The 22543-nt window shown below is 39.8% G+C and overlaps 1 protein-coding gene across 9 annotated transcripts in view; it reads left to right on the top strand.

Annotated features, from left to right (window-relative positions):
• igsf9ba (immunoglobulin superfamily, member 9Ba) overlaps positions 1-21122 on the top strand; it is a 100054-nt gene extending 78932 nt beyond the window's left edge. For 4 of the 9 annotated variants that reach the window (XM_055012033.1, XM_055012031.1, XM_035945880.2 and 1 more), the window contains exons 13-21: positions 1677-1852; positions 5905-6131; positions 6468-6552; positions 6636-6797; positions 7830-7875; positions 8661-8747; positions 9471-11096; positions 16246-16376; positions 16462-21122. In XM_055012033.1, the coding sequence (XP_054868008.1) occupies positions 1677-1852; positions 5905-6131; positions 6468-6552; positions 6636-6797; positions 7830-7875; positions 8661-8747; positions 9471-11096; positions 16246-16376; positions 16462-16670 (2749 nt within the window). In that variant the 3' untranslated portion in view covers positions 16671-21122. Of the gene's footprint in view, positions 1-1676; positions 1853-5904; positions 6132-6467; positions 6553-6635; positions 6798-7829; positions 7876-8660; positions 8748-9470; positions 11097-12866; positions 12913-13722; positions 13993-16245; positions 16377-16461 lie in introns of those variants that run through there. The other 5 variants (XM_055012032.1, XM_035945881.2, XR_008602230.1 and 2 more) reach the window with 4 other exon arrangements.
• Positions 21123-22543: the final 1421 nt, after the last annotated feature.

The following is a 22543-nucleotide window of genomic DNA, read 5'->3' as shown; positions in this document are numbered from 1 at the left end:
TCTCAGCCAGCATCATATATATGCACCAGCCACTGGTCAGATCAGAGGATATTTTTTTTAACTTTTCAATGCATCTGAGTAAATCAGTTATCCTTCTAGCACCAGATACACATTTGTTGACTGTGAAAGTGAAGCCATCATATGGAGGTGAAATTACAAATACGTGAGTCAAAGCTCTGTAGTTGCCTCGCTAGAAGATAATTATATGCTAAGTACATTTCACATTGTAGAGCCAAACACATTATGGCCTAGTGGAGAGGATATTGTAGATGTAAACACACACACAAAAAACAAGAAAATAGCATAAAAAATATGCATAAAAGGACCTGGTTTACATTGATATGGTTGTGTTGTCCTCCATATGTACAGTTTACACTAACAAAATAAAAATACAAGTCAGATGAAGTTCAAATTTTGCTATTTTAGTTATCTTGTTCAAGAACTCTCTAGATAGCTTCTTTTGCAAAACCCAAAGACCTCATCTCCACTAGGAGTAAGGGCAAAGTTTATACAATGCCCCCCCCACCCCCGTCCACCCACATTATGTATGCTTATTTTTAATAAATACTTTACCTAAATAGTGCCTAAATTTAATTCTTCAGACATTACTTTCCTTGCACTTTTTGTCGTAAAGATGCATATATAACATCACCAGGTATTAGGTCTCTATTATTGAAAACTAAATGTACTTTCTTTTTTGTACATTGAGGATAAGTGTATTTTCAAGATTGCAATGGAAAAATCTCATTGACTCTGGTGGTTTGGAGCAACTGCACATCTTGCATATTTATTAGACATTTCTTGCACATTTAATCTTGTTGCACAACGTACCTATAGCTAGTTTTTAAAAGGATATTGACTTCTTTCGTATACAGGGACGGCTCCCATCTGAATATTACTGCTAACAAATGACAGTACTGATATTTTTTTCCTAACTTTAAAAATTTTAATAATTTTTAAAATCTTTCTCTTTAACTTTTGAACATACCAATGTCAAAAAGAAACAAACACCAACAATTAGATGAAAGAATAACATACAATATGGAGATTACACTAAATAAATAAGTAAAATAAAATAAAATAAAATGAAACAGTAACAGTAAACAAATTAATTAAAAGAGATGCTACAAAAATAACAGGTGTAGTTGCAATTCTCATCTTGGCATAGTTATCACATTTAGCTGAATTTGAGCTATGAAGCACACACTTGAGAACTGGCAATTCATCCTGACAAGTATAAAAAATATAGCTAATAAAATTGATAGGACTAATATATGAATTTCAGTGAATACATGATTAGATAAGTTAAAAAATGGCCATGAAACATAATAATCAGAACTAGCTTAAAGAAGTTCAGTTTAAAGACATTTTTACTCTGAGCTGCTCTCTGATTCTCTGGCAAACTGTTCCAACAGCAGAAAATTAAAAATCTTTTTTTCCCTCTCTTTGGAACAGCTCAAAGCCTCGAGCCTGAAACCTTGAGGGGCCACACTGGTTCATATACTGCAAACATGTCAGACTGGTCCAAGATCATAAAGCAGTTTAAAGAAATACTGTTTTTTATTTAGTGCCTGACTCCTAGATGAACCGCAAACTGTCATGAAACGTATTCGTCGTTGTACAGTTTTAAATTAACCGTACTATATATAATTTGTCTGTCTCGTTTCTGTTCTCAGGTCAAAGAGAATAGACTTCGGTCCTCACGACTGGCATTCGATGCCAGTTTCTGGTGCTCAGACCTGGTTGGTGGTGCCAGGGCTGGAGCCTGGGACGGAGTACCAGTTCAGTGTGCTGGCACAGAACAAACTGGGCACGGGCCCATTCAGTGAAGTTGTGACAGTCAACACTGCAGGTGGGTTCTCTAATCAAAGGCTGTTTGCCGCTTCTTGACTTCTAAATCAACCCACTGAGGTGCTCTGAGCCACTATTTATAGTCTTAGAATATCATCAGACACGGTGTGGAAAATACTGCCCCCTAGTGATGCTTTAATTCATGTAGAATGTGTCCAGATTCTTGGCCCACCCCTACTTTTTTGTTTCAGCTTGATTGTTTCGCTAAAATTGAGGGACACCCTAAGCTGTATGCACATTTCCCTTTCTCTCAATAACTACTGTTCATTCAGAGCGTCGACTGTAGCAAACAGAGTCACATGGGCTGCATCGGTTCTAGATTTGACCTCGAAGGCTTCATTTAGTCTACACTAGAGCTTGCTGGCAAAGATGGAGCCTGAGCCTGATATTTTTCAAGCATTTGTATTTTTTTTCTGATAAAAAAAGATGAATTATTCTATATTTTACTGTTAATATTCATCCATCCATTTTCTATACACCGCTTCATCCAGTAGAGGGTTGCGGTGCAGCTGGAGCCTAATTCAGCTGACCTTACTGTTGATAAAGACAAAGATAAACTTTATCGATCCCTCACCGGGAACATTTGCATTTTACAGCAGCTGGATAGAAATGCGGCATGGTAAGAAGCACATTAAGGATAAAAATAAAGATATAATATGTATGGTATTCTCCTAAAAAGTAGCTTAATAGAATATCACCCAAGAATTGTGCAGTAAAGCGCAAACCTCCTTTCAGTAAAGATGCAGATAAGTCAATATCTATCATCTCTATCAAGGAGATGAAATGAGATTTTCAGACATTGTAGTTTTCCCTATTTTCTAGCATTATTACAGTAAGATAAGCACTTTCAGCATAGTTTAATTTCTAGACTGATTTAAATGTAACTTTAACTACAAAAATATGAATTAATTATTTCAGAGGAAATAGACAGATTTAAATGTACACAAATGCATTAAAACAAAAGGAGTTTACATACATTATATATTACATACATTCTTACATCATTATACAGCTAAGTTTTTTGTCCACTTGCTCTTCTTTCGTGATGGATCAGACCAAAAAATGCTCCAGTACTGAACACCAACAACCACAATCACTGAATGACATAACTGAGCAAACAAGACGTGATCTACCGTTTACTGTATGTGCGTGGGATTTTTTTTGGCATCGTAAAAGAAAAAAGAAAATTGCGTCATGTGCACAAAGCCAGTCAGGTAACATGCTTGACTTTAAGATTGAGAGGGAAAGTAAAGGCCAATATAAGGTACTACTAGAGTGCCGTGAGCAGTGCAGTAAATAATTCACATTGCAAACGTTTTAGTTGTCATAGCAGGGTAGAGACATTTGTAACTAATGCAATTAATGTTGGCACGGTTCCATTTAGGTGTGCCAATAAGCCAGCGTGTGAAACACTAGAGATGTTATTAATGGTAATAGCTCCACTTATGTTTGACACGTCAACAGAAAGATCCTTTTAAGAGAAGCTTGTCGGTGAATTCAGCTCAGTACGGCTGCTGTTGAATGTGATTTGATAGGAAGCATATTTTTGATGCTCAGTCTGTGTATGCAACCGCTCAATCAGAACCTGAATTAAGGTTGTGTGATGTTAGAAATCATTTTTTATCCAGAAAAATGACTAGTTTTTGGCACCACATCAATAAAAAAAAACTGAAGAAGTGAACATTTTCATTAAAGGTATGCAGCAGCACCTCAAACAAACTCATGTATCTTAAAAAAAAATCACTGCATCATGTGATTTATTTACCAACCAAAGTGGTGAAGAACCTAAATATTGAAACTCTGCTACTTGGAGATTTTTATTTAAATCAGAGAGGCTGTAAAACTAACCTGAGAATTTTAAGAAAACATTACCTCAAGGACTTCATTACAATGATGATTTTCTAACAATGGCCGTGTTAGATGTAGTTTAATCCCAGATCCTGCTTCAACAAAGAAGACTTTCCTTCATTCAACAAAGGTTAAATGAGGCTTGCAAAGTTCTGACCTAATTCAGCACTTGGATGGCAGCATTAGATGGATGCAATGCACCATAAGGTTTCTGCAGAGTACTGTCTTGTTTCATAACTCGCATTCTAATATTTTTTTGGGAACATTTTCATATCATTTATCAAATATAAACCAACCAGCTGAGATCAAACTCAACCCGTCACTCATAGACTTAATGCTCAGGATACAATTTTTTCCTCTGTTTTTTAAATATATATTATTATCATAGATTTGGTGAAATGGAAGATAGATTTTAGATAATCTTTGTATCGCTATTTCTGATTTGCTGATAGTCAGGACGGACATTCAAAAGTTATCTTTGTTTTTCTTAGAATTTCTGATTTGTTCACATCAGACAACATTTTCTTGCCTTTTCCGCACCACAGGCTAATGTATTTCTGTGTGCATGACTCCGTTTTAGTCTGTCTAGGCGAGGTGTCTTTTTTTGTTAGTAGGTAATTAAGGAAACTGTGTCAGGCTTTTGTGAAGAAAACAGTCAAAGTCACCAGACAGAAGGCAATTTGTGTCTTCATTTCGCCAGTGTGTTTGTAGAGGGAGACTGTAGAGTTACGAGCATTCAGATTGATGTCAAGTGGTTTTACTGGTGAGCTCCTATATTCAAGCTAAACCGCTCTAGTCACTCAAGACGTAGAACATTTTTCAAATGGAGCGCCTGAGCACACCTTTTAGATAATACAAATGAGCCAGTAAGTTATTGTTGCTACAGAATCTGAACTGAATCTTTTCTGTTTGGAGTCATGCTAGAGCTCAGTTCACTACTTTCATCTAGATGAAAATATCCTCCTAACTACAGATAGACTGCAATGAAATTTTGTACAAACTCACTTTCAACCCCCGGCAATCCCCCTCGTGTCACCAACAGGTTAACATTTTCTTTTTAGTTTTTTAGTGAAACATCTTTACAACTGGTGGACATCCAGTGGTACCCAGAAGATGAATCCTAATAACTTTAATGGTCCTCTGACTTTCAGATTTTAATTTACGTCATGAAATTCTTTACATCTTCTGAATAGATTGGCACACAGTTTGGCACCAACACTCATGGTGCCCAGACAATGTATTTAAACAACTTTATGTTAACATAACATTGTTTTTCTGATAGTACTGCCATGAAGCCTATACTGCATATGGTAGAGAATAAGATAATGAGGATAAGATGATGAAGATAAGAAAAGCCTTACATCCCAAAGGAAATTCTTGAAATTCTTTTGAGTGAAATATTTTAACAGTTATTGGATAGATTGCCTTGAAATTTAGTTCATACATTCATGTTTCTCTCAGAATGAACTGCAATAACTCTGGTGATCCCTGAACTTTCCATCTAGCCCCTTTGCACCGTTAAAATTGAGTTTTTTAAAGATGAAATGAAACCTCTTGACATTCTTGTTACCCACAGTTGTACTTTGTGTTTAGTCCTATTAGAGCAAATGTTTGCATGATAAGATCTCTGAGCAAACATGGTGATCATTATGAAGATTACACCTGTTTAGCATGTTGGCGTTGTCAGACATTGTTAGCTTTTAAGCATCATGGATGTAGTTAGCAAGCTGATGTTACAGCCTCACAGAGCTGTTATCCAAATGTATTTTCCAGGATATTTCACAATTTTTTTTGTGGATGAATTAGTTTTTCTAAACTGGTGGTAAGCATTGCAGCCTTGCAGCTAAAAGATCCCTGGTTCGTGTCACGGCCTGGACCTGGGACCTTTCTGCATGGAGTTTGCATGTTCTCCTGTACATGTGTGGGTTTTCTCCGTTTGTCTGGCTTCCTCCCACAGTCCAAAAACATGCTGAGGTTAATTGGTGATTCTAAATTGTCCGGAGGCGTGAATGGAAGTGTGCATATTAGTCTATGTGTGGCCCTGTGATAGACTGTCGACCTGTCCACGGTGTCCCCTGCCTTCGCCCTCAGTCAGCTGGGATAGACTCCAGCCCCCCATGACCTTAATGAGGATTAAGCAGTGTGTAGTTAATGGATGGATGGAGTTTCTCTCAAAGAAATACATGTATATATTGTGGTCCCCAGGCTCTCCTCTGGGTACCCCAGAACCACTGGTGCTTCTTACTCCACCACGGTGCCTCACAGCCAATCGCACGCAGCACGGTGTCCTCCTCACATGGCTCCCTCCAGCCAACCACTCCTCACCCATCGACCGATATATCATGGAATTCCGCCTCGGGGAGAGGTGGGAGGTTTTGGATGACTTGATCCCGTCCACTGAGACTGAGCTCATAGCCAGAGACCTCGTTCAGGTCAGTTACAGACACACTGATACAGAAACATTGCTGTGTGTGGCAGAAATAAAGTTCTTAATTTTAGTCTGTTTGCCATTTAATGCATTTTTGTGACCATTTTGTTCCTGACTACAGTTCAGAATTACAAAAAGGTAGTTCATTGTCAGAATATGGACAAAGACAGCTGCTTATTATAATTATCTTATTATAGTGAAAACTACAATAACAATAATAATGAGAATAATCACATATATCATTATTACAGTGACTTAGCCATACCCCTTTAAACTGTACACATAAACCAGCATATGAGATGGTTTTCAAAAAAGCGTATTTGTTGTTTCCATTGAACAGGAGTCCTGGTATGAGTTTCGAGTGATGGCCGTCATGGATGACCTGATCAGTGAGAGCAGCAATGTAGTGGGAGTGTCCAGCACAGGTGAGTGTCTATACAAAGAAATGCTCAGGCCTTGCGAGGAATAGATTCCTGAGCTTTTGTGTTTGTCTCTTCCACCCCATCAGATCCCTTCCCTCCTGCGGAGATGCCTGATGAGGGGCTGGCGCGTCCTGTGGTGGCCGGTGTTGTGGCAACTATCTGCTTCCTGGCAGCGGCCGTACTGTTCAGCACTCTAGCCGCTTGTTTCGTCAATAAGCAACACCGTCGCAAACTCAAGCGTAAACCAGGTTGGTCTCCCGCTTTGCTTAATTTATATGTATTAAATGTAATTCATGCTTCATCGTGGATGCATTACTAAACTGATCCAGGAGGTTGCCCTGGAGGTTCCTGTTTGGACACAGAAAGACACAAATTGACTATAAATACCACAAACAGTACTTATCCCTCTCAACCTTAAAACCATGGCAAGTTGTATTTCAAAAATTCCCAAATTACACTATTTGTCAGAGCAGGAAACTGTAAAAGCAAAAAGAATCCTTTCAGCTTTCCAATGGTCCTTGAACTTATCATTTAAAATTTGCCAAAAATAAATCGTTTTGAGGAACCAGATTGTGGAAAAAAGAAAACATTCTGCACTACTTTATGAAGTCATTAGTGACTCAGCTGCAGCCAATAATGGCAAGTCAAAAATTCAGGGACTATTTGATTGAATTGCAGGCTGTGTTTCACAGAGCAGTTAGGGGGGAAAAAACGTAGAAACAAATGTAAAATGTAAATACTGAAATATCTATAGTATGTAGAGCCACTATATTTTTTCCAGTGTTGGTAACACCTGTCAGTGAATTCAACTCACTTGACAGGTGACTGACAGGTGGGTACCTAGAAAAATGTTGTACATATGGATTCCATGTGTTTTTAGTTATTGTAAAATAAATTATTAATAAATTCATCCTTTATTTATTTTTTTTTTTTATGATTTATGGAGCTTTAACTTTGCCATCATGCACAAAAGACACATTTGAACTCTGTTTCTAGCCATGGTTGTGCTGTTTCAACAGAGGTGCAGGACTTTATTTTGAAGTAAAAAATGATCCCAGAGTCAGTAAAAATGTGACAGGAGCAAAGAAATGGCCAGAAACTGCTTCAGGTTCAGAGAGTTAAAGGGCTTGTGGTCATTTTCTGTCCCTAAAAATCTGGGTGTCTTTCTTCTTTATGGGTGGGTTCAGGGGCCCAATGCTCCCAATCTATCAATATGTTTGCCTTCTCTTTTTGGTGTTCAGCAAAGGAAATGCTAAATTTAAATGTGTTTGTCCTCTCAGATCCTCCCTTGTCGGTGACACACTTCAGGAAAAGCATTGAGTCGCCGTAAGTAAAGCCACACAGGAGCCCCTGCAGTCTGCCAGAGGTGGCTACTACTGTTCATCCTGTCTTTACTCCAACACTTTGGATGCATGCTGTGACAAGGCATTTGTATCAACTGTTAATGACAATAGAACATACAAACAATGAGTTTAGAACCACCTCGTGAAAGCCTTGTTAGTGGAGCTGATTGTTTCACACAGCATGCTTTCTCCTGTGTTTTTAGATAAGAGGTAAATTGGCAAGAGTTGGAAGAAGCCTTAGTGAATGATAAAACACACTGGTTACATGTTGAGGGTACTTGGACTTTGTGGAGGAACATGTACAGTAGCAACCTCTAGCGGATCACGGGCAAATTATGGAGAGTTCAAAGCAGCAAAGTCAGCATTTTAAGTACATTACCCAGAGTGCCCAAGCTGCAGAATGTGTATTGATTTTTGATCCATCTGTATTCTTTAATCTCAAACGCTGTGTGCTTTCTGCATGATTCTCAGTGTATAATGATGCTGTTTTCTGTACAGTATCGGCTACATGTGTGTACTTGTCTGTCTGTAAATCTTTGTGTACATGTACGACTGCAAGAAGCTCATTTCTGACAATAATCTGTGTAAATCCCATTCCAGAGTAAATGTTTGTTTGCTTGAGACTTTAGGTAATTCATCAGTGTCAGATCACTTCTGTCTGTTTTAATAAAATGGTCCAGGCAGGACAGGGAGTTTACCATGTAGTTTTTCCTGCCAGTAGCATAGTTAGAGATGAATCAGGCCCGTGTCGTTTGTCTCCCATCGCAGGCCTCCTCTCACCCCCTTGCCAGGGGTAGAGCCCTGCTGGGACGAGCCTGCCAGGAGCAGTTTCTTGCCCCCGCCGGCCAGCCCCCTGTGAGTGCCTGCCTGCACCAAAATACAGAGTGTGCTGCACTGCACCGGCTTGGCTGCATGGTTAATGCATTGCATAGAAAATGATCGGCTGACAATGATTATTCGTAGTTGTAGCGGAGCCTCCTCCCGGCCTATTTGCATGCACAGACTTTCACACACCATACAGGGATTAAATTGCATTGACTCGGCTGCATGTACAGTATAGTACTGTGTATATGCACTCATTATAATTTATGTCTACCTGGCGGATTCAGTGACCCAGTACAGTAAGTGTTGAGTTTGCTGCTCCTGGTGTGGGCAAATGAGGCCTGGTTAGATGTCATCTGCTTTCCTCACATCACCATGTGGTGCAGCATATGGAAATTGGTCTCACGTCTGCTCAAGAAGATGTAGATTCAGTAGACCTGCAATGTGGTTGTCATGGTTGCGTTGTTGGTTCTCCTCTCATCCCGTCAATGTGGCTTGGTTCATTAGCTGCTGCCCTCGCTGGATGCTGCTGCCACCATAAACTGGTCATTATCATAATGTAATTCATTATGGCTGCTTTAATCGAGTGCTTCGGCTTTGTATTGCGTCTGTTGTTTAAGAATAAAACTGCGTTCATGCCTATTTATTTACAGCATCAGAGATTTTCTTTTTTTTAAAACACTCAACTCTCGCTGGATTCCATCTGGTATGATAAAAAATTAAGCCAGTGCCTTGTGTTTGAATTTTTTTCAACAGGTTATCATCGGGGAAGATAAGTCCAGAGAGCTCCCCTCCATCTCGGCCCCGCTCACTTTCATCAGAGGGTTCCCACGGTCCCGGCCTGTACGTCAGGAAGCTGCCCAGCCCTCAGAGAGAAAGAGAAAAAGAGCTCTCCTTCTACAAGAAAACCAAGCGTGCCATAGCCAGCAAGAAATACAGTGTCTCCAAACATGAGGCAGAGGTCACCACGCCTATTGAGCTGATAAGCCGCGGCCCTGATGGCCGCTTCGTCATGGAGACCAGCCCACCTCCCCGCCGCATCCAGGGCTTCCCCTTCGCAGAGGAGTCTGACATGTACCCTGAGTTCCGGCAGTCCGATGAGGAGAATGATTTTGACCCCGGGCCTCTGCCGCCCATCATGCCCACGCTGCGGCCTCAGCTCTCCCCAACGTCCTCCAGCCTGGAGTCAACGCAGCCCCCCACCTACAGCCCCCGCCTACACAGGCCCATGGAAGGTATGAGCTTTGCAGAGGGCAGTGCACTTCACGCCTCAGGGCAGGCCCCGGCCTCCCGCTACAGGGGCTTTCCCCAGGGCCCATTCTATGGGTATCTAGGCAGCCGCGCTGAATCAGGGATTCCACCACCATTCTACATGCCTGACATCAGCCCGCGTAGCTCCGCTCTGTCCTCACCCCCAGGCACCGCCGAAGGGCCCTTTGGTTACCCCTCCATCCCCGAGGAGGTTGGAGAGATGGAGCACCATCAGTACACTGCCTCTGGCCATTCTCTGTCTCACACACACAGCCCTCCTCCTCGCTCACCTGAAAGCTGGCAGCCTCATGAGTTACCCTTTTTGGGCCTAGAGGGCCCACGGTTCATATATCCTCCTCACCATCCTTTACATCATCCCCAGGACCTCCCTGACCCACCCCCATACCCTCCTCACTCTCTCCCCCCCAGTCGCCTGCACCTCCCGTCCCTAAAGGATCCAACAAGCCCTGGACTCCTGCAGCTGGAGGTCCCTGTGGCTCCCCCAGGCAGAGACAGGCCCCTGGGGCCTCCGGTTAGGCGTTTAGCTATGCAACAGGCCCAGAGTCTCGGCCAGCTCAGACACACGGCCCACGGTGTGGGTGTACCAGTGTTGCCTTACCCTGACCCGGCAGCCCGTACAGGGAGCCCAAGCACAGCCCCCAGTAGTAGCCCTCAGTCCTGGCTCAGCCCGAGGGCGGGGCGCCGGGCAGACCCCAGCCTACCCCCGCTAGTACTCCAGCCCTCCCGTCTCTCTCCACTCTCCCAGAGTCCCCTTAGCACCCAGCCGGGTTCCCCAGATATTTTAGTGCGGCCCCCTCCACGGCCCAGCATCCTCCGCACCTCTCGGTCTCTGGAGATGCCTGAGATCACCCTGCAGCCCTCGGCCACTGTCAGTTTCTCCCGAAGGTCCTCCCTGACCGCCTCTCCCACTCAGAGCCAGGGCGCCAAGCAACCCAGCCCCAGTTACCACGCCCACATGTCCTATGCCTCCACTGCAGCCAGTTACCCCTCTCAGTCCCCCTCTCCCCCTCCGGAGGGCAGGGATGTTTTCGGGCAGAGGCCATCCCAGAGAAGGACAGAGGAGGAGATGCTACCCTCAGAGCCCTCCCAGCTCCAGATATCAGCCTCAGGGTAGGTGATCCACTCCAGTAGAGAATAGTCTCATAATTACTTAAGGAGGAGACTTGTCTCCTCGTCTGCTCTCTATTCCAAAATTCCTCAGTATTTATCCACATTTTGACTTTGATGTTTCCATTTAGGAATAATTAAGATGCATATTGTACTTTAATATGCAGAAGGCATGTAATTGCATTTAGCACACATTGTGTCACTTCTTAAAAATAACAGCTCTCTAAACTTTGACAGTTTAATGGCATGTGAAAGTATTTTTCTATTTATTATTTGATAGCTCATATTTAACCTCATAAAATATTGATCATTATGCAAATTTAAATAAAACTTTAAAAGGAAGATTATGATGAAACACTACTGACTACAGAATCCCTCAAATTTACTGTTTTTCTGTCCCTTAGATTAAACATTAAACTCTGACTTGAAGTATTTTCCACAGCTTGATATAAATTAAATTTGATGAGATAAATTATTGATAGACATGTGACAGACTTGTGGGAGGCACTAGTAAAAGTTTTTCAGGCTTAACTTTACTATATTATGTATATTTGATGAAAATGTATATTACATATATTATCACCTATTATAAGGAATCTCTAACCTTTAACTCTTGACTTTATTAATAATTGATCAGCTGTTTGCTAATGCTTTGTAGAGCCATTATCACTAATGGCTTTTATCGTCCTGCAGATAGACATGTGATTTGTCTTTTTAGGTGTTTCATTGAAAAATTTTAGTCACTTTTTGGAAAAGGGCTGAGCATCGGGATAAAAATCTATTCGCTGCACACTTTAATTATTATATAATTATTGTGGACCATTTATTAATGACTTACAAACTTTATAAATACTGTAAAACTGATTTGCTAACTGAAGCTTTTGGCTTTTTTACATGTGAGAAACTTTTGCCAGTTTATGAATTAAAATGATGACATTTATACCTGCGAACCTGATTTTTTTGTTGATCAAAATGAATGATTTGTCCAAACATATGTGGGTATTTTTTTAACATACTGATTTTTCTAAGTGCAGTTTTAAGTCACCGAAATGTATAGGTTGCCAGGGAGAAACCTTTTGAAATGGTAAAGCAGAAACATTAAGTTGTTACATGGTCCTCCATGATTCGTCATCAAATAATAACAAGCTCTTGAATGCATTCTGGTCCAGGTGCTTTGTAGCCCTTTTCCAGAAGATCCATTGGAGGGTCTTTTCTGATTTGAAGAGCTAAAAAGCCAAATCAAGTGAGGATAAAAGCTAGCCACAACCTGGCAATCTGAAATGAAAATGAAAGGCTTGTAACTGTCCTCCACAGCATTAGTAAATGCTCAACCATTAAATTAAATTAAATTAAATTATTACCACTTGTAAATAAGTCCCATAGGGCACATTATTTGAAAATGTTACAGATATAGATATAACCAAAAAAAAGGCAGTTTTTCAGGAGGGACTGCCCAGAGTAAGTTTTTTCCGGTTAATCTAATATTTTCATTGATCAGTGACCCCGTATGCAGATTTTCAGACCTAAAATACATGAAAAACACAGGTGAGACTCATTTACATTTATGGCCCATATAGTTTCTTGACTGCACACACTCCTGTTGCCCCTCACATCCACCTCTCAACCCTAGAAGCCCCAGCCACATGGTAGCTAAAGCCTGGAAGCAGAGACTTGCTCCTGCACAATCACTGGCCTTTAAGGGAAAGTAGCTTATAGGCCTGCTGCTTTATAGAGGGTAAGGGTCTTACCTGATTTGTTTTTGATTGATCTCAGCTATCTGGGCAGCGTTGTTGTGACCCGGTCCCCTACGCCGCAATAGGTAAGGGTCGGACCCATGTCTGAGAGGGGAGGGGTCAGCAGGGGGAGGGCTCTAATCACTCTCTCCTTTAAAGGGGAATCGCTTTGGGTTGTGCCTCTGTGCTGGATTCAAGTGAAGTACGACTAATGGTAATAATGACTGCAGGACACATTTGTCAATACAGTTCCAAGGCACAGTAAAGCCTGCTGTGGTGCAGGCTGCAGTAATTAGGCTTGTGAGCAAGCACAAGGAGTGGTTTTGGACTGTGGAGAAGCATTTGACTTTTTGTCTTTTTCATTGTTTGAATACACACATGTTTCCCTGCACCAAAAAAAAAGCCTTGAATCAATAGAGGATGCACACGAATGATAGACTGGAGTATTCCCCTTTAAAGTTTTGTTCCATGTGCAAAATGCCATGCATGCATTCTCTAAACTTCTCTCTACGACCAAACAAATAACAACAATTCTCAAACTAAATTCTTTGTCACATTTGTTGTCCTAAGTGCTTTCGTTTTTCTGTCATGTGACTGTTTTTTAATGGCCATTTCCTCCTCCTGTCATGTGACTTGTTCTTTAACGGCCATTTCCTCTTCCTGCCATCTCCTCCCGTCAGCATGGTGAAGCCTCTGTACGCAGTGTTTATGTTGATGAAAGTGTGCTGTATAGTGTTTATGTCTATGGAAATGTACTACATTTTTAACACACACTGTGGCCTCTGCACACAGTCTATGTGATAATGGAAAATGTTCTCTATCTGTCCAGGACTGTTGCAATTCTCAGATTTTGTCTCCCCCTCTCTGCTAATGGCTCTCAATCTCTCTCTCCACAGTGACAAATGATGGACAGCATCTCTAAAGCTTTGTGTTCCTATGCCTTTTGAAACAATACATGTTTGGCACACCAACTGGGCTTAATGAAAGCATTAAGTCAGGTTTTGAAGCTGTTTGTATTCAGTTCTTTGAAAGGCAAAGACATTGAGCCAACACTGAGCCTCATGAACCTGAACTTAAACGTTAAGCGTTTTATGAGGTTATTTATTTTAACTTTATCGCATCTTTCTATGAGAGATGGACAACAAAACCAGAGTATTCGGTATGAGGTAAAGCTGCTTCCAAAACAGCCATGAAACTGAAGATACTTGATGTGATTATTTTTTTGTGCTGATTAAACATTGATTATTTTTCATTTAACGTAGCATGTATCACTCATGAAATGAAAATAGTTCTTCAGGTTTCAGAAAACACCTTCCTGGTTATTTTCTATTTTGCATTTGCACACATGCTGTAGTTTGATGTCAGCACACTGAGCAAACGGTCGCTGACTGAATGTTCCTACTGCAGGGGTCGGCAACCTTTTCTATGATGAGCGTCGATTTGCAAAACCTGTTTTCACAGTTAAACAGTTAAGGAAGTTTGACCTTGTTTGCAGGAACAATAGATTTGCACAGGATTCCCTCTTTCTGTTACTCTTATACTAGTTATGATGCAGGCTGCTAATAAGTAAAACATAAATTGCATATATTTGTTTCTCAGTAATTTCAGTATTTCAGCAGTGTTCTTTTTAACAGTTCTTATGGACAAATGCACAATCCTCAAGAATATACCGTCTTTATTGAGCAGTCCATCAAGTCAAACCATTGATTAGCCTCTTTAAAGTATTCTTCATCCCGAATGCTTTCAGTCATTTTGCAGTACACTAAAATGTCATTTCTGCCTTCTGTAACCACATGTAAGTGTGCTATTTTCATTTTCTTCCAATCTTTGAATGAGCCTTTGGGGGTGTGACTACACATGACAGTAAACTTGAGCATGCTATAAAGGCAATGGGTTTGATGTTTGCTATCACCATTTCCACAATAATAAGAGAGAATTCTATATTCATATATATATGTATTTTTTTTTAATTCTCACTTATTATTCTGGGCATGGTGATTGTCCTTCGACACTGAACCAAGGCCTGCCAAATATCCCTTTTTAATGGAAAAATACAGATTTTTATCTGTCTCTGATAGCTCCAATTAACATTTTTGAGGTTTACTCTCAAAATGATGCCTTACACTGAACACACCACTTTTCCACAGCAAAAATTCACTTACACCTTCACCTGTTTTTCTAAAAAAAACCCTGTCACAGTTGTCCCTCTGGGCTAAAAAGCCCTGTTAGTTTTACTCCTCATGTTGTAATTAGGTGGTTACTGCAGAATTTAGACCTCTTTGCATGAACTGTGTGCTGTTTGTAAATGCAGATTCAACAGATGATCATGAATAAATTCATTCTGATGGTTTCATTACAAACCTAATTTAGCAACTTGTGTAGGATTTCGGTGGTGATATACAGATTTTGTCTCAAGTGCAATAATAATATTATGCTGCTTGACTGGACTGCTGCACTCTTCATTTATTTAGTTATTTAATATTTGATGTTGTTTCTGTTTAGCTGCATTTTAATGTTATGCTGCTGCTTGAATTCTGTATGCTGCTGAGGAAAAGCTGCCAAAGTTTTTTTTTTTTTTTTTTAAATGCAATGACAGTCAAGTCCATTCTACTCTATATATTATATGTATTATAACTACATTTATTACAGTATTTGCTCTCTCATGTCATTGGTTACCGACCCCTGACCTACAGTATAGTACAAGTAGTGGTATTGAAGGATTCATAAAAGAATTATAAATAAGACTTAATTTTTACAGGAACTGTAATTTTATAGTTCCAGAAATTATTTTCATTTTATGAGTTTTATACAGCAAAGCGACCAGTAATGCCCGCTTTCTGAAGCAGCCACTATTTAAAGACCGAATCCTGCAGTAATTGCTATTACTGTCTAAACCTGAAACGTGTTTGCTTCTATTTTTAGTGCTGTTGTTCAGACTAGGTACAATTTTTGGGTCCCAAAATTGTGGGAGCAAACTAGATTCTGAGAATTTAGAGTAAATGCTCTTTTAGAATAGTCCATATTAAAAGAATTTGTAGAAATCCTGGACTGGGTCTTTAATGTAGTGATTGTTTGAGAAAAAACGTATAGCTAATAATTTCACCAAATCCACTGCCACCTTATATCAAACATTGTTTCTTTCACTTTCTCTTTTATCCATTCTTTCTCTTTTTGTCTGTCTGTCTGTCTGTCTGTCTTTCTTTCTTTGTATCTAACTTTTGTCATCCATCAATGCAGATAGAAAGTGGAAATTCATCATCATAGTGAAAGGGCTCTCAATAGAAGTTCAAGAGCTCATCAGATCATACTGGAAATATAGCATTGAAAGTGCCATATTGTCTTTTCACTGAGACGTGACCGAACACGACTGTTGGATTAATACACAACAATGTATGCTGTGCTGTGTCTCGTCTTCTCAGGGAACCTCTAGGTGCGTCTAGTGATACTGCCGGGTCTGAGAGCTTACCAGCACTGCTACACCACTGTATAACTAAAGCCAAGGGAGTGGCTGCCAACAACAATAACAATACAACCTCCAGAAGGAGAACAGGTTAGTCTGACGAACAAAGCAAGGACACAATGGATGGGTATTAAAATATGTGGCCGCTGGGTTACCTGTGTTGCCTCTCTTGCAGACGTGTCTCCCTCTCAGACTCAGCAGCAATCTCAGACACCCCAAGAGGGCGAGGATCTCACCTTCCACAGAAAGAGGAAAAGGCAAAACAAGAAGAACCCCTATCTCTATTTGACCTCCTTCCTGCACCGCAGGCAGTCTGAGGAGGACCAGACAGGCATCCTGGCCAGTGCAGACTCTGAGGGCCCAAATTATGGGACTTTACGCTGACCCGTGTGCCCACCAAGCCATTGGACTCGACTAAACTGACCTCCCCCTGAAAAAGCCCCGCTGCAGCCCTCCCTGCTCCACCTCAGTATCAAACACATTTCTTATAATCTCTAAAAGTTCATGTGGGGAGCGGGAAACATCGAGCTGAATACTCCGGGGGTTGGAAATCCCATCTGAAGACAAGAACAATGGCTTTTCTCAGTTGTCACCACCACTCGTCTCTGAGGAATTTCACTTGAAAATGCTCTTTAAATATATAATGTATATAAATAGTAAAACAAGGGAATTAAGCTTCCTCTTACAGTAATAAAAATGTGTTGGTTGAGTATGTCACAACACGTGAAGGATTTTTCACTCACTGGTCATTGAGGGGTCCATATCTTTAGGTTTTTCAGCGATACAGCGTACTGTTAAGCCTGGTGCGTCCTCGGACAGGGACATGAGTCTACCTTTCCTACAATACAAATAGTGTCAGTATTTAAACACAGGGTTCTTACCACAAAATATACCTCAGAGTAAACGCAGAGTTGCTGTAATTCTTGTGGTATACTGTACGTACTTTACCTTTTTACATATGAAACGTATGGATAAAAAGGTTTATATCACACACCACTCTCATTCAAATGGATAATATGGCCTAACTTTATCTGATTTAGAAGCTTTTTATTATCGGTAATAGCTGGCATATTGTGTTTCTTTTGATTTGTGATCCGATGCCAACCAATAGAGGACAGTGTCTTAATTTTAGTGCTGGATGGCTCAGTGTGTTTACACTCATCGCTGCAGCGCTGCTTTAAGACAGTCATCATAGCCTTCATTAGATCTCAAACGAATCTGGGACTTTCTGCTCAACAGAGGTTGGACTTAAAGGGTCAGAGGAGTGGGGTGACAAAATTGTGAAGTGTACTGTAGTATGTAACTCATTGTTAAGGAATCATTTGTGAAATGTGGCACGTCTTGAGGTGCCTTTTTTTTTTGCCTTTTTCTCTGTTGTTTTTCTAACATAAACTGCCTTTTTCCTTCGCCTTCTCATATTCGTCTCTCTGGAGGAGTGAGGGACTCCGATATTATATGTGTGGTTTTACTTTCTCTGCCAAGGACACGAGAGAAAATGCTAGAGAGGAATGCGTAACTGTTGTTTTGTTTTCTTTTAACATGGGTACCTGCTTCAACTGTGTATATCCAAGTAATGGAACAGGACCAAAAAAAAAAAATGCAGATGTTTAGATTTGGGGGGAGGGGAGAAAAAAACAAGACAAATAATACATTTTTGCTGTAGTGGAAAAGTACTGAAGCGCTGTATGTGCAAAAAAGATTTCATGCAAAGCGGTACAGTGAGGATGTTAATGTTTAACTGCAGCTGTTAGAGGAGAATGTGATTGCTTCATAAAGCTGTTAACAAGCAATGGGAAATATTCAAACAAGCCACCCTGACTGTTTATCTTTAACAACTGTATATTACTTGCTAGCTACTTCTCTGTATGTTTGTTAATTTTTCAACACTAACCGATAATGAATGTATGTTTTGCTGTACAGGAAATGAATGTCCCAATGTCACAGTACATTGAATGACCCAATATGTTGCTTACAATGCAGCTGCGATCTGATCCAGTCGGCACATCAAGTCCAAATTCCTGTATTACCGTCCCACACAGGTTCTGAGCCAAGTTCCCGTTTGCTCTTACGGCTACAAAAGAAGAAAAAAATACAAGTTTTCATTGTGTTGCTAAAGCTAGTTCAATCACTCAGAGACATATCAAACCGATTTTCCACCTGCTACCAACAAATCAAAAGTTTTCCGCGAAATATCCACATGAATGAATCGACTCAATGTCTGCTAAATGAAATCTTTTGACAAGTGAGAAAGTAGTGATTGCCTGAAAGTGAGCATCAAAGTGAATATTCTACTTTAACAAATTGGTTTCGTGTAAGATACGAGGAAAAAAAATCTATATTTGTTATGTACTGTACATGGTGTGTATTGTATTTGTAAAGATAAATCAAACCATGTTTTACAGGAAGACGTTCTTGTATGAGGATGTATGAAAAGACGGGAGGGATCCCACGGAAAAAGAAATTAGATTATATATAAAAGTATTTGCTTACAGTACGGCTTTAAGTGGATAATGTTTTTAAAACATTTTAAGGTGCCTAATTTGTCATACTTTAGCAGACATTATTTTATCTGAGAAGAAAAGAAACCTTAGTGTTAGTACCGTACAGTGTATTATTGCCATAGCCTGCTGGCTGCACAAGTTGAGTAGTATTTTCTCTGATGTATAGTACGTGAATGCCCATTGGAAAAAGCTTTAGAAGCAGAAGTGTGTTGCCCTCTATAATATTTCTGGAACAAAGTAATACTGTATTTTGCCCGTTCATGAGCACACATGTAGATTCACTCCAGATCTCTCCGCCTTCACGTGTCCAAAGCAAATAAACTGACGGAAACTTTTTTCTAAGAGTCAAGGACATGCTATAGTCATGTACAATACGTGCTGTCGAGGAAATTGTGTTTACATTAGTTTGATGACAAAAAGTGTGTTAGGGCATAGTTGCTTTGAACATTACGACTTGGTGCTATGTTTAACTTTGTGGTGCTGTAGATTAGAGGTCTCAAGATTTCTTTTTTTTTTCTGTTTCCACAAGCATCTCTTTCGGCCCTGTGTGTGTGCGTGTGTGAGCAACTAAACTAGCTCCGGTAGACACTGTAGGTCCTTATCATAACAGTATCATGGTGTGACGACAGTGATAGACAATACTGGAAAGTAGTAGTATAACCTCAAATAATAGAGGCTTGTGACATTCAAAAATGAACTCAAGATGACCTGTTTTCTATCGTGTGTTTGCAATGTCTGTCTGTGCTTCCAAGGTACCCTCTCTAAAGTATATTTGTGATGATATTCAGAATATTAGCCCAGCCTAAAAAGGAGAAAACATAACCTGATTTAGATTAGTACCCACTGCAGGACACATGGGAGGGAATCAGAGAGGTCACGAGGGGATCTTTTCTACACACTTCCTTGTAGGTCTTTGGTTAACAGCACTGTTTTTCAAGCACACTACTGCAGGGGCGTAAGCGTCTCATGTCATCCCACCACCTTTTTGAAGGTAGAGATTCCTACTAATACTGTACAGTATAGCCATGAGTAGTCATCAGTCCACATTTGTATTTATTCTCCTGGTGGAAAGGTATTGGGAAAAGCTCGTGCATCCTCCCCATGGGTTTTTTAACGAATGGATGTTGTCTTCCGGGCTTTTTTTGTTTCGTTTTTCTTTGCATAATCAACAGAAACATGTACAGTGTTTAAGAGGGCTGCTTTGGACGTACTGTTAGCTCAGTTTTGATTCTTCTTTTTTTTTGGTTCCAACTTTTTCTGCTTACAGCTTTTAGTGCATCACTAGGTGCTGGTAGGATGATACTTAGAACAGATTTGATTTTTTATTGTATTATTCTTGCATGTAGAGACAATACAAAAACGCCTATTTAGCAATCATTCATGGACATCGAGCTGGTTGTAATTGGACGGAAAATAGAAATATGTAGTATTTTCTATATTCTCTGTTTTTTCATGTGTACCAGCACTGAGAAACTAGAATGTATTATTATCGTAGGCTACAATAAGCACTACATCATTGACTGTTTTAGCTAATGCTCATACTCAAGCAAACCAAGTAGTGCTTAAAGGAAGAAAATTTACTACATTTCATTTCACCTTCATCCACTTAACTCTGCTGTACATCACATGTTTACATTCTGTATTATATGTTTCTGTTTCTTTATTTTTGTGCATAATCTGTCTTCATAATGTTCATATGTAAATATTTCAAAGCAAAAACATGTTTGTTTTTTTTACTTTTCTCTAAATGATAACCTGATTTTTCTGTTATTTTTTGTTGTTTTTTTAGACTTGTCATTCTGTTCTGTCACTTCATCAGGTATTTACGCTTCACTTAACTTTTTGTGAGCAATTAACTCATACTGTATGGTGCTGTACCAAAGCCTTATGTAAAATATTTGTATTACTTTTCTCTCGTTTGCCACTGCTGTCCAGTGAATTCTGTATCGTCTGAGATCATGTCTTACTCACTCTTCATGCTCAACTGCCATGGATCTCGTTTCTTTATTGAGTAAACAGAAACCTGAATGAACTATGATGTTAAAAATAAGAATTTAAAAAAACCCACTCTGGCCTGTTACCAACTGGCCTGTGGATGTACAGTGACAGGCGCCATCACAAGCCTTTATTGGGAAAACGCACAGGCTCACTCCCAGTGGCTCATCATGACGTAGACATGGGCCTAGCACATGATCTATGCTCTATCTATGGCATGTCTGTGAGAATATGAAAGAAGTGTTGTAATCATGTCACCATATCATTTCAAATGCTTAGTCCCATACGAAATTTTCCTCTCAAATTTTTGTATTTTGATATAATAAAAAAATCAAAAGAGGTTTTATTTTCCTTGTGGTTTTGTCTCCTGTCTGTGCAGAAGGGTGGTGTAGTTCATACGCTGGACACAGGGTGTAAGTGTTGGACAGAGAGCGGGGAAGATGCTGTGGTGACAGGACAAAGCTAAATCAGGTCAGGGGTTTTTTGTGTATTTTTAAATTCTAGGACACACAGGAAGGAGCAGCCGAGGAGTGCCAGGTTTCAAATTCAGTTCCCTTCCAAAAAGAAACATCAAATAATTTACTCTTACATCTGGAAAATGCAGCTTAAGTTAGAACGAGGAAGATCAAAGACTGCTTACTTGTTGTTCAGTGCTTGATATTTTGACCCCAGTTTTGCCATCTCCACCCAGATGTTAAGGTATGAATTGTGTGGCAGCCGAGCCAGAACAAGGAAAACAAATAACCTGAAAGAGGATGAGGTCTGTCAGAATGACCTTTGTGCTTTTGTTCAAATTCCCTCAGGCAGACTGAGAAGCAAACAAATGAGCAGCCATCTGCATACACCTGAGGAAAATGAAAAGTTCACTTAATCCACTGGTCAAACACTGACCTTTTGATGCCACACCGCCTAAATTTCACAGCCAACTCTTGAATAGAGAGGCTTGATTCCTTTGTATGTTTCACTTGCCATTACTACTTTTAAGCAAAATAAGTCGTTGTCTTTAATCTTTATATTCTTTATTCTAAATAATGAGTAACTGTTGGTTCTACAGCAGTGAAAATGGTAAAAAGAATCACAATTTAGCAAAGACCTCACAGCATTAGATTTACAAAAATAGAAGTTTTTTTTTTTTTACAAAGTTTTAAAAAGAAAAGTGTAACATTTTCAGTTATATTCTTAAATATGGAAGATTCTGTTGATCAGAGTTAAATGAGAAGACTTAAATAACTCTTAAATCTGTTTGGTAAATCAGCTAGTAGTCACTAAACCTTGCATTGAGTAAACACAGGAAATGCTGGAAACGTTTGGTGGTACTTGAACAATATGAATATAAGTCAAATAGCAATTATTTTGACAGATACTATAATTTCAATCAGAACTTTAATGGGAATGGCCATTTTTGCATTTCTTTTACACTGACCTAAATATAAAAATAATAATTTTTGCTGTGGTCTGTACTAAAATATCATGTTCCCTTACACTTGGAGATTTTGATTTGTAGGCCAGAGCATCTCAGTACCACCACAGTGCTTTTTTATGATTACATTTGACATATATCAAAAAATCAGGTCCTGCAATTTGTATATTGCACTTGACCATATTGTAGTTTTGATAATATTTCAAGTAGTGATGTTAATGATTAATTGTTAACCGACTAATTGTTGTTAATAATTAAAAAGTACATTAACCAAAAGGCATAAGATGACGGTTGTACAGTTAACTGTCAGAAAATGTGGTGTAGATTTGCTGTAGTACCTG

The sequence above is a fragment of the Amphiprion ocellaris genome, chromosome 7 (genome assembly GCF_022539595.1).
Source record: "Amphiprion ocellaris isolate individual 3 ecotype Okinawa chromosome 7, ASM2253959v1, whole genome shotgun sequence".
Classification (NCBI taxonomy): Eukaryota; Metazoa; Chordata; class Actinopteri; family Pomacentridae; genus Amphiprion; species Amphiprion ocellaris.
Note: the sequence above shows the minus strand (reverse complement) of the source record. Positions and strands in the feature narration are given on the sequence as shown.